Source organism: Corvus hawaiiensis, chromosome 4, assembly GCF_020740725.1.
Source record: "Corvus hawaiiensis isolate bCorHaw1 chromosome 4, bCorHaw1.pri.cur, whole genome shotgun sequence".
Taxonomy (NCBI): Eukaryota; Metazoa; Chordata; class Aves; order Passeriformes; family Corvidae; genus Corvus; species Corvus hawaiiensis.
In genome coordinates this window covers 59,288,013-59,300,317 of record NC_063216.1, presented here as the reverse complement: position 1 = coordinate 59,300,317, position 12,305 = coordinate 59,288,013, and the positions used below count along the sequence as shown (strand labels likewise).

General features: G+C 37.4%; 1 protein-coding gene across 6 annotated transcripts in view; it reads left to right on the top strand.

Moving 5' to 3' along the window:
* Window positions 1-12,305, top strand: part of GRM8 (glutamate metabotropic receptor 8) — a 323,188-nt gene that overhangs the window by 144,833 nt on the left and 166,050 nt on the right. For all 6 annotated transcript variants that reach the window (XM_048300929.1, XM_048300928.1, XM_048300932.1 and 3 more), the window contains 3 exons: window positions 4,944-5,079; window positions 5,560-5,714; window positions 6,638-6,775. In XM_048300929.1, the coding sequence (XP_048156886.1) occupies window positions 4,944-5,079; window positions 5,560-5,714; window positions 6,638-6,775 (429 nt within the window). The remainder of the gene's footprint in view (window positions 1-4,943; window positions 5,080-5,559; window positions 5,715-6,637; window positions 6,776-12,305) is intronic.

The window sequence follows — 12,305 nt, the reverse complement described above, 5'->3', positions numbered from 1 at the left end:
TGTGTATCCTACTTAGCTGATCCATACATAATATACGGCTGAATCCTACCTGGGGTGGGAGAAAATTCAGCCTTTGTATTTGCATTGAGCTTCATCATTCAGTCTTTTTTTCAGGAAATTAATTAGTTTGTGCAAGTTTTCTACCAAGTCCACTTGCTATTTTCCAAATACACTTTCAACATCTGACACACAGCTTCATATATTTGAGTATTTAACAGTTTACAATCAGCATGTCATCTTGTGACTTCAAAACCCACACAAGCAAAAATTAGTATTTATTATTATACATATTATTATGTTTACTTACCAAAATTATATGGGTATTACATATCCATATTTTTTCCATTTGTCTCATTATTTATCCACTGTACTGACAATATCTTCAAAATATCACTTTTTTGGTTTGGTTTGGTTTTGATTTGTTTGTTTGTTTGTTTAGTGATAACCTGTTTCCCACAAGCTGTGTTATACAGAGTACCTGTAAGCTAAGCAAGCCTGGCCTGGAAAAAATTTTTAAGATGTGATTTTTATCTCAACAGAGATAAAAAACTTGTTGTTGTTGACCCAGTCTGGTTATGTCTCTGCTTTTAAAAGCACATGAATTTCCAGCTGTAACCATGGTGCAGAGTGGCCAGACTGAGCCCCTTATCAGGAGTCAGGCAGCTCCTGCCATGAGCCTGATTTCCAGCTCCCACCTCCGCTCTCCTTGTTTTTATCATCCCTTTGCCCCAGGTGCTGGGTATGGCACTTCATAGCTGCTGGACAGAAGACAAATGGATACTTGTCACCACTGACACAAGGTAGTTCATATTAACTGTTTTATTTCTCCAATCAAGCTCTGGGCTGGCTGAGGACAACCTTGTCTTTACAAATCTGAAAACAGGTAAAAGAGGCTTAGCAGAATTTGGTGGTAAGACTTATCTTCCTCCACAGTAGTTGAAGAACTACTTTCCTTCAGTGACCCCCTAATGTCTTTGAAATGTGTGATAGATGCAAACTCTTAATTTCATCTCCTGTGTCATATATGAGTTAGGGAATGGATACAATACCAGTGGGTACAATTACTGATTTCTGTTTGTAGTAGCTACCTGAAATGAGTCTGGCTGGCTGACTCCCTTCTTTATTGCAATAACAGCTTTTAGTTCAGTGCTCTCTGAAGCCTCATCATAGGTCCTTTTAATTGATGGGGCTTAAACGTATAATTTTCTTTTCAGTAAGAGGAAAGTTAGCTCTCATTTCCTTATACAAATGTTAGATTTATCATCATTTTAGCTCAGGGAAATTTAGACCTATGCGTTTTTTTTTAAGTACATCCCCAGACAATGAAGGATTTTAGAAACCAGCAACAGAGACAAGCAGTCATCATACCAAATCAGTTAGAAATGCTGACAGAGTGAAACACTATTTGTTCTTATAATTCAGAGCCATAAATTCTCTGGAGACCATAGATGTCTGAACCATCTGCCCTTTGGTACCTCTGCAGCAAATGGTAAATCCATTGGTATCACGTATGAGACATCTGTTCTCAGACCCTATTTTTTCGTAGTTTGGGGAAATCTCTCTTTTGTTCATGCTTCATAAGATTAATCCTAACTACTAGCCTTAAACTTGTCCTTTAAGTACCTCTGCTACCTATTTTGGAGGAATAATTATTCTTTATTTAGTTTGCTGGCTGATAGGAATTGTTTCCCTAGCCACTTCTCTCTCTCTGTGCCTGGGCACTTAGCCCAGCCTGTAGATTTCAAAGGCAGCAGGGTGCCAAGAGGTTAGACACTGTAATGTTGTGAATACCTTTGTGGATCTAGCAATTCATCATTAGCTGAAAATTGATGTCCTGTTATTTGTTTGAGCAACAGTTCTATATGCAATATATAGGTAAGGATGTATACAGTGTTTTGTGTGTTAGAGATAGCCTACACAATTAATTATACATGTAGCAACAAGGCTGAAGTGCATTTTATTTTGTTCCTAGTAGTACTTAACACATTCTTCAATGCAGAGATGCCGAGATACACAGTGCAGTCATGACTGAACTTGCTGCTGCAATGATGGAATGGTGTTTCTTCTACACTGTGTTCACTGAAAATAGCCATTTTAGATACTGCAGTTCTTCATTGCTTGATATCCATTTCACACAGATTGTAGATGGATGTATGTAGTTTATGATATATATGCATTTTGTAATATTTGCATTTGAGTTTTATGTGGGTAGAATGATTTTTTTTTCCTTAAGGGTCATTGCATGAATAGAAGTAGTTGAAAAATGCACTTAAAAAATATGCGAGGTAACAAACTATTCTTTTATATCATTTTTAGGATCTGTTTTACTTTTTGTGCTGAATGATTTTGGGGACAGTTGAGAGCTTGGCATTTTTTTTTCAAGTGTTTCTTTTCTTAACAGTGAATTGCTGATTGTTAAATTTACAGGATATCTGCTGAATATTTCTCTTATATTTCAGCCCTGGTACTTGAGAAAGAAAGTAAAGGACTTTGAAGCGTCTATCACTATAGCCTAATATCAGTTTAGATAACCGATTAAAGTTTTTCACAGCAAAGTGTCCATTTTTTCATTACTGGATTTTCAAAAATACCTGGTAAATATGAGGATCATCAGCTATAAAGGCTTATTTGTTGTTATTGGCATATTAGTTGTCCATCATGGGGAGACAGGATATTCGTAAAAATATGAAGAAATTTGTTACCATAAAAAGTTTCCATATTCCATTTTATAGCAGATAAGAGTAAATTATTTACGTTATATTTTTGCACTATTTATGGATGGTAAAGACCTATATACAAAAAATTTTTGTTAGAAATGGCAGGTATTCTGACTTGCAAATATTATTTCTTTTGTGTAAACCAGAGAAGAATTCAGGACAAGCCTGTGCTGTAGAATGAATTTCTCAATGAAATGAAATAATAATGTAACATCCCAAGTAATTGATGCATAACTGAAAAAGGTGATATGCTTGCCTGTGACTAAAACTGGGTGATGTAATTTGAAAGTTGTTATTTTTACACTGGCAGTTGATAATTTCGCGCTTCTTTTATGCCATGTCTGAACTTGATTCAAACTTAGGATCTGTGCAGAGAGCTATGGAAGCCAATGAGAGTCTGCAAAGGCAGCACAAAATCTGATAATGAATTCGCACCATTTTTAAAATATTACATAGAATAGAATAGAATAGAACAGAATATTTCAGTTGGAAGTGACCTATGATGATCATGTAGTCCAACTGCCTGACCGAATCAAGGCTAACCAAAAAGTTAAAGCAGGTCATGAAGGGCATTGTCCAAGTACCTTTTAATCACTGACACATTTGGGGCAGCTTTGAACCATTCCTACTGATTTTTTTGAGTAAAATAAAGAAAAATACCTTCAGAAATACCTTAATTTTTTGTCTTTGCTTAAAGATTAATTCATTAAGCTTAAGAAAGCTTACACAAGGGACCTTGATAACCATTACGTAGATCTACATGCCAAGCTTCACGTGGCTGGACCCTTGTTGTTCAAATCCTATCACTGAAGGTGTGCATCAACCTAATTTGTGAAGTACTTTGGAAAAACAGAATTCTAACATTTTAATAGGACAGACAAGATGGATGAGAAAGTTGGAAAGCCTCCCCATATACAACACAGCCATCTAACTGTAACTTTAACTGACTAACTACATTTAATGCAAAGAAATATATATGCCTCAAATGATCTTATAAATCAGAAGATTAATACCAACATTCATTAAAAATAGAATATCTCTTTTAAAACTCATTAAAAATAGATCTCTTTTAAAACACATTCTTATTCACACAGAAAACAATCTTCAATGTAGAAGTATTTAGATGTAGAGATGCAAAATGTACAATCTTCTTGGCTTTGTCTAGTAACATGTCACTTTTTGTCAGAGCTAAATATCATCTTATTTTCTTAATTTTCTGGGTTTATTAATGATTAATTTCCCCACAATAGGCTCTTATGCTTGGAACCACAACATTCAAGAATAAACATTGGTGGGTGTTAGATGTAGTTAGGAGAATCAGGCAATAGTTCTTAGAGAAAAAATAATTAAAATAAGCAAATCAGCAAACAGTCAGACCATCTATGCTATAGGAAGCTGGTAGCAATATGGACTCAGTGATTCATGAAACAAGCTCAAGGAATTTTTCTCTTGCATGCTCAAACACAGATAACAGTGTTGTAATTGGGGAGTAGAGATTCCCATGAACTGGTCTATGAAAGCTGATAGAACTCACTAACATTCTGTAGAAATTGGCCCTTTTTTCTTAACAGGTAAAAGATAAAGATTTCAATTAGTACTGTCTGTCAGGAAGAAATATAAATGTAATCTATGAGTTTGTGTTCATTTCCTGATTAGTAATTTAGAATATTCAATGACAACTTCTTAAATAATTAAGACAACTCAATTAAGAGTGTCATACTAACAATTAAAAGTCATCTGTGTGTATTCGTTCATAAGAGAACGTTGCAAATTCTCTGCTACAAACTCTCTGCTGACAAAGCAGAGGTGTGTGACAGTACCTGATACTGAAGAGCCACATTATGAACATAAGGTAACTGTAAGACTGTGGATCCATGGCTCAATGCAATGCTGGGTTGTCAGTTGGCATAGATTAGGTAGGTCTGTGGAACTCAGTCCAGTTGAGACAGAGAGTGGTGCTTGACAGCAGGCCTCAGAAGGTTTTTCAAAAATGTATTTAAAATATAATGTAACAGGTAATTGTGTAATAGTCTTTAATGCAGCATTAAGTGTGTAAGTCTGTACAGAGCATATTTCAAAACACGTAGATAATGTTACTTTTGGCCCTGCTGTTGTATCTCAGATTAGCACCTTGCTTTCTTTGCTTGCCAGGTTAGCTAAGAATTTTTTGAAATGTGGGTATTTACTGTGTTAAAATTCCTTTTTTATCCTTTTAATTTTTCCTAGGTGGTGTTTGCATTGCTCAGTCACTCAAAATCCCTCGGGAACCAAGACCAGGAGAATTTGAAAAGATCATTAAGCGCTTGTTGGAAACTCCAAATGCTCGAGCAGTGATCATGTTTGCGAACGAAGATGACATTAGGTGCCTGTTTCCTAATTTTGTGTTCTGAAGACGCTCCTCTTCACAAAGATACTTGGTTGGCTGGTGGAAAATAGACTAACAAAGAGGTTTCAGATTCAATCCTACATAAAATTCTTGGAAATCTGATGATAAGAAACTGAGTCATAGAATTATAGAGTATGCTGGTCCTTTATTCTCTGTAATTCTAGACTACCCCTAGCTCCTAAGAGTGCAGTGCCAATAGATTGTTATTTGGTGACCAAAAAGGAAGAAACCAACAAGAATGCTAGAAAAATATGGCTAAAGATAAAACAAATTAATTTCTATATTACTGTATCTTGAATTCATTACAGCTGTTGTTGAATATGCTTTAGAGTGTGAAAACTACATATTAATTAGTTAGTGTAAGATTACTTGAGCATAGCCAAAATAAATGCTGGGGTTTCTCAGGTTCTTTGTAAATGTGATTTGTTTACTTGTTCATTTGTTATTTGTTTGCAGGAGAGTACTGGAAGCAGCCAAAAAAGCTAATCAGTCCGGACATTTCCTCTGGATTGGCTCAGACAGCTGGGGGTCAAAAATTTCACCAGTCCAGCAGCAGGAGGAGATTGCGGAAGGAGCAGTAACCATTCTACCCAAAAGAACGTCCATAGATGGTAAGGACACAAGTGGCACAAACCTTTCATTTTCTGTCAAAGTCCAAGTACTGTAGGTCTCTTTAAAAGTAATTAAAATATCACGTAGTCCTTGACTACTGGGAATTCAGGAAAAGCTTTCTGACCAAGTTACCTAAGCTGGCCTGATCCAACAATAATTTAATACATCTGTTGAGATGAGGAGATGCTGAATCTGCAACTAGGCAATCTTTTAATTGTCTAATAATGATGACACTTGGGGTGGAGAGCTTCTTAACCACTGCCTGCTCATTCTTTGGGACAAATAAGGAGAGTATTGGATGGATGATAATGAATCAGATTATTCTCTGGGGAGGAGATTGATCTGTGTCCTGCTTTCCTCTCCTAAACTTGCTTTAAGAAGCCACTGCATTAAGAAAGATTCTGACTTGGTGGATGAAGTGGAAGTTGGTTTGAAGCACTTTATTCCTGTGAGGGTACTGGATATAGTAACACCTCTTAATGTCTGGGTAAGTGTGCTAAACTGGTAATTGATTAGGAAAAATAAGCACCACTGATGTTACATGGAGAATTTAACCACAGGGAAATACTTGTAAGGAGCTAATCCAGATGAGATGTGTTAATCATGATTTCATTATGACTGATGGATTGCAAGGGTAAGGCTGGTGATCATCAGGTTTAAGTAGGAATCTTTAGTTTCTCAACTGGTGGAATTAACTATATAAACAGAAGCAGAATTTTAGGTATCCTGGAAGTCCTCTTTTTCAACAAAGAGGTATTTTAAGTGGTCTTGAAATGAAATCTAATTCTTAGATGCTACTATGCTCATAAAATTGCTTGTGCCTTCTTGTTCTTGTATTTATAAAAAATCTGATATTGTCTCTAAATTACTGTTTTTATACCATATCGTATTTTAATGCTTCTTTCACTTCTCTTCAATGTAGGATTTGATAGATATTTTCGGAGCAGAACACTTGCTAACAATCGAAGAAATGTCTGGTTTGCAGAATTTTGGGAGGAGAATTTTGGATGCAAGTTAGGATCACATGGAAAAAGAAATAGCAATATCAAGAAATGCACAGGTAACTGTGAAAATAAAACATTATCTGTAAATTGTTTATAGGAGAGCAGGAAAGGAACTGCTTTCTTTTCATCAGTCTTCTGTTTCCCTTCAGTTCTCCAGTGCATACTGCTGAGTTGTAAGAAATGTGTGACATTTTTTCTTAAACCTGAAGAAAAAATTCATGGACAATGTATGAGAAATTTAGTAGTTAATTTGCACAAGTCCAATGATGGTACAGATTTTATTAAAGACCAGTGGCAGTGGTTCAATTCCATTTATGTTTTCAATGACCTCCTCTCTCACCCCATCTGTAGTTGTCAATAAGATTTCTTTTAGCAAGTGTGTGCATCATGGTAATTCTCCTATTGTTAACCCTGAAGTATATACAGTGAAAATTAAATTTCTGTTTAAACTATTGAGGTCTTGATGGTAGGTCAATCTTGAACTCCTTATTTAGTTTACAAACTGTGTTTGAGGATGAAGGAAAAAGCAAATCAATGTGTTCTTATTACTTGTCCCCATGTGTAAAAGAAGGATTCTATATCATATTATTATAACACTGAAAGACTCTATAAAGTTTTAGCAAAAACTTGAAGTAATTGTCACTAGTTTTGCAAACCTGCTTGCTCAGGCATCATACCCAGATGCAATTGTCACAACAGCTAATACAGCAGACACATCAGCAGCTAACTTTGATCTTCTCTATGAGATGTTGTTTTCCCGCTGTTACTTGAAAAGTTTATTATAAGAGTGTTACTTTCTGTGACTACAGCAGATTGCTTATGTTACTTTTTGTGTAGACACTTTTACATAATGTCAGGACTCCTTGTGTCATTTCCTTAATTACTGCCACCACTCCCAGCATTACTGGTTGTGACCACCATCTCTGTGAGCAGTGCCAGCAGCAGTACACAATTTTGCTGCACTACATACATAAGTGGTCTGTGATGTGCCTTGATTTTTCTGGTGGTCTCTTCTGTCACCAAATAATATTTTCCCCATGAAACATGAACTTTTTTGTTCACGTGCTGTCCCAAGATTTCTGGCTGCTTGCTGACACTTTCATCCAGCCTTTGTTATAGGGGTGCTCTTCCAAACTTTCTGCACACCAGCACCCCACTTCTCCTGAGCTTGTCAGACAGAAACACTGTGAAGTCTCCAAGAACATGCATTCCTGCATGGTCCTTTCTGGACCATCAGATTTACTGTATGTGTATTGTGCCATCAATTCAAACACTTACTGCACTGGGCTTCACAAGGCACAGATACAACTCACACAGAAATATCAGAGCCATGCATTCACTCTCATTTCAGCAATGCCTTTTCTTCAGCCTTTTACCACATATTACACACACAAAAAAGGGTAATATTCAGTTCCTCACTGAGCTAAATGATAGCTCATTACTCTACTCCTTGGCCTTGATTCATATAGCAGTAAGTCATGGTTAGATAGTTACCCACCTCTGGAAAGGGATTATTTTGTTATTACTACTTTAAGTGGAAAATAGATGGGTTTTCTAAGTTCTTCAGGTGGAATGACTGGTGTATGTGTTGTACTTTGGGAAGCTCTAAATGTTTCCACAGATGGTTTTATGACTTGTCTCAGCCTCATCACATCTGTCAATTGAATTACCAAGTGAAAAGTAGTGTATGAAATGCATAGGCTGTATCTTGATCCAAAATAATTTCTAATTTGAAACAGATTTCTGTATATTTTATGAAACAAAATTATGGTATGTTCTCTGAACCTGAAAGTAGAAAGAAAACATACTTTCTGTGCCCAGAAAGTTAACATGGTATCAGGTGATGAGACAAAGACATGGGTGTCCTCATATAATGGTTGCACATGCATTTTTACCGGCAGGGGAAAAAACAATTAATTCTTCTGCAAAGTACCTATGAGTGATAGGACTCTTGTCTAAAACCACTTAAAAGTGGCTTGCCACAATAGAAAAAGTCTCCACTTGAACAGCAGCAGAATGACACAAATTGGCAATTCATCATGATCCCTATGCTCATCTAACTCAAATTTAAAGGACTGGGTAACAAAAGTACCCAAAATATGTTCATTTTAAGTAAACTGAATCAAGAGGTGGTGGTGGTCGTGGTGGTGGTGATAAGTTCAAAATAAACCTCCTGTGATTTAAGGAAAATGATAGATGGAGAATGGGGGAATGACCCTCAGCCCAGTTTAGATTCAGAGAATTACGAATGATATCTTGACATACCCCAGTTCATTTGACAGGGCTTCTTGAGCACAAAAAAGAGGCAGTAATGAAATCCTGTCTGGTTCTTCATACCACAGCCCTCAAAACAGAGGACTGTGTACTATGATCTTCTATGTCTGCTAAAAATTAAAGAATATCCCACCCATGAATTTATCTTTCCCTTGAGAGGCCAAAGGCATTACCTCATGGCCAAGTCTTCTCTGAAACAATGGTGGTAAAGGACAAAAATGAATGAATCCCCAAATTTCAATTAGAATATAAGAGTTGTTACATTTAATTGTTTATAACTTAATATTGAAAACCTTGAACCTCGGCCTATCCCCACTGCCGTATTTCCTTCCAGTGGGTTTTCTCTGATATTTTATGTGTAGTTTTTCAGTCCTAATTTTCAGCTCAATTCTTAAAAGGCACATGCAGGTGACCAAGCAGGTTGTCCAGAGAGGTTTGGGAGTCTCCCTCACTGGAGATATTCAAGAACTGTCTGGATGCAGTCCTGTGCCCTGTGCTCTGGGATGACCTTGCTTGAGCAGGGACATTGGACCAGATGACCTGATGTAGTCCCTTCCAACCTGACCCGTTCTGTGATTATCTGATTCTTTATTCCCATCTCTAGTTGAGAACTTGAAGGCTGACCTTAAAACCACAATTCATTCTAATTTTCCTGTACTTTTGTTTGGGCACTGCAGAAAATAAGATTCTCTTTGTGTTTTGCCCACGAGTCCAATGTGTATATCATGTCACTGTCTCTTTAAGTATTCAAGAGGTGTCTGGATGTGGCACTTTGGGATATGGTTTAGAGGTGATTATGATGGTGCCAGGTTGGCAGTTGGTCTAGATGATCCTGAAGGTCTCTTCCAACCTTGATGATTCTGTGATTCTTGATATTATGATGTCAGTAGACAGTAGTACACTGAAAGCAATTCAAAAGCTTGAGATACAGTCACAATCTGAAAATCTCTTTCTCCAATGATATTAAAAGGCAAATTGATAGGTATAAAGTTTTCTCAGGCTTGAGATGTGTTTTGTTACACCTTCCTGTTTATCTTACTTAGGAAGTACTTGAATCTTTTTCTCATATAACATTTGTAATTCCCAACAACAACAAAACTGTTATCCCTGTTCTCTATTTAGTCAAGTTATTCATAGCTTTAAATTTTTGCTACCTGCAGTGAGGATGCTACTAATATAATCCAATTTCAAGCATTTTTTCCCCCTATGAATATACAAGAAAATACTTAATAGTGAAAAACCTTTCTCTGTTTTCTTTCCCATGTAAAATCAACAGTCTTTTAAGCACTGGAAGTCTGAAAGGAATTTATCTTCCTTTAAGTTTAAGAATTACACAAGGGCATGAGCCTTCTTACCTTCTTCTGTTCTTATACATTACTGACTATTGCAGCCTACTGTTGTAATAACTTGAACACTTTATTTGAATTTTAAAATCCTGTTTATTTGTGGTTGCTGTTGATTCTTATTCATAAAAGAATTTGTTTTCTGGAGATGCATAAAGTAATAAGTTTCTTTTGAATTTGTCTGTTTGTTTGTTCTCTGATTTTTGCCATTTACAGAAAGCAATGATTCACCTAAACTTTGAAAAAGTAATTTTTTTCCCACTATTGATTTGAAGCTAGCTCTGTGTGTTTCTGAATGTGAACATACATTGATCAAATCCTCAATATTAGAATATTTTATTGAAAAATATTAGAGATTTCTTGTTCTGACTTTCCTGGAATTAAAAATATATAAAATTGGGCCATTAACTTAGTTGTCGCAATGACTGCCACTGACCACTGCCCAGGCTAGCTCCTGTGGTGTGCGACAGGAGTGGGGAGCAGCTGGAAGCTCTCGGCTTTAAAGCTGCTCCTCAGGAGTTCAGCTCGGCCCAGGGGAGCTGAAGCTCCAGGCACAGTGGCTGTCAGCAGTCCCGACGAGGGAGAGGATAAAAAGTAGCAAGGACGCTTGCCACACAGGATAATCCAAGTTTATTGGAGGGAACCCCCAGGAGACAAGCCCCAAACAGCTCCAGGGAACCTCTTATAAAGGGAGGTGTTACAATGGGGATGGCTTAACTGGGGACCAATAGAAATCTCTAGGGGAGGGATATGGACGAGGATAGACATTTCCTTGGGCCAATAGCCCCAAGCGGAGGAGCGAAAGGGATCACATGCCCCAATGGGGCATCCAGGTTTAGGGGATTTCCAAAGGGGGAGGTATCTAGAGGGGTAGGATCCCGGGGGATTGATGGGGACCATATTAGGGTAAATTGGGAGGTTTCAGATGATGGACGCTGGACCTTCGGGAACAACAGGAGGGGTTTGGGTGATTGATAACGAAAGAGCCAGAACAAGGGGAGGAGAACAACCATGTGGGAGCACCGGGGGAGCGGCTTGGGTCTGGGGCAAACCAACTGGGAATAGGAGTGGGGAAGGTAGGGATGAACCATTGGGGTACAGAAAACTTACATAAAAATACAATAAAGGTGTTGCATCACCACACTTAGTAAGCATGAAACAATAATTCAATGACTACCCTTAAACTATTTTACTTGGGAAAGGAGAAACACATTTGCAGAGAAAGCTCATTTGTATTACTACAATAAAATTGAAAGGAGCACTACCAAGATTAAGCCATATGTAGAGGTTACAAGAAGCCTTACTTTACATATTTATTCAAGGTGTAGGTTTTCTGCATTCAATAAAAACATATTCAGTGAGACATGAACCTTTCAGAGATCATCAGCAGTCTTTCTCTAGCACTGGGTTCTCTGTGGGGAGGAGAAGTGAGGAGATGGAAAGGTTTTCACTCATCCCTGTGCCCCAGCAGAAAACCGTAAAGGCAGAGACAGTAATCATTCAAACTTTGATTCATATTGATTCTTCAAGAGGAAGGGCTTGTATGGTGGTTGCAGGAGATGGCAGAGACTCTATGCCTCCTGCTCTACTTTAACATCCTGGAGAATTTTCCCACACACTCAGCTTCCCAGTTGACTCTACTGGGAAGAAACTGATCGGTGGGCCAGTTTTTGGTAGTTGAAGATTTAGCATTACTTTGAAATACTGTGGACTGACCAGACTTATCTCTGGCATTTTGTTCTTAGCTCTGACTCTTGGTTGTTGAGCTATTACTTGTCAGTCCCACCTTAATGTAGATTTCTAGATCTTGTCTTTCTTAAGAAGCCTACAAAAGGATGAATTCAAATATTAGAAAATCAAACAAAGATATTGCAGAATACTCTTTTAATAACTGCATTGAATAGAGGTGCTGACAATATACATCACTCTTTCAGAAAAGCAAAACAGTGATAGGAAAAGAAAGCAGCAT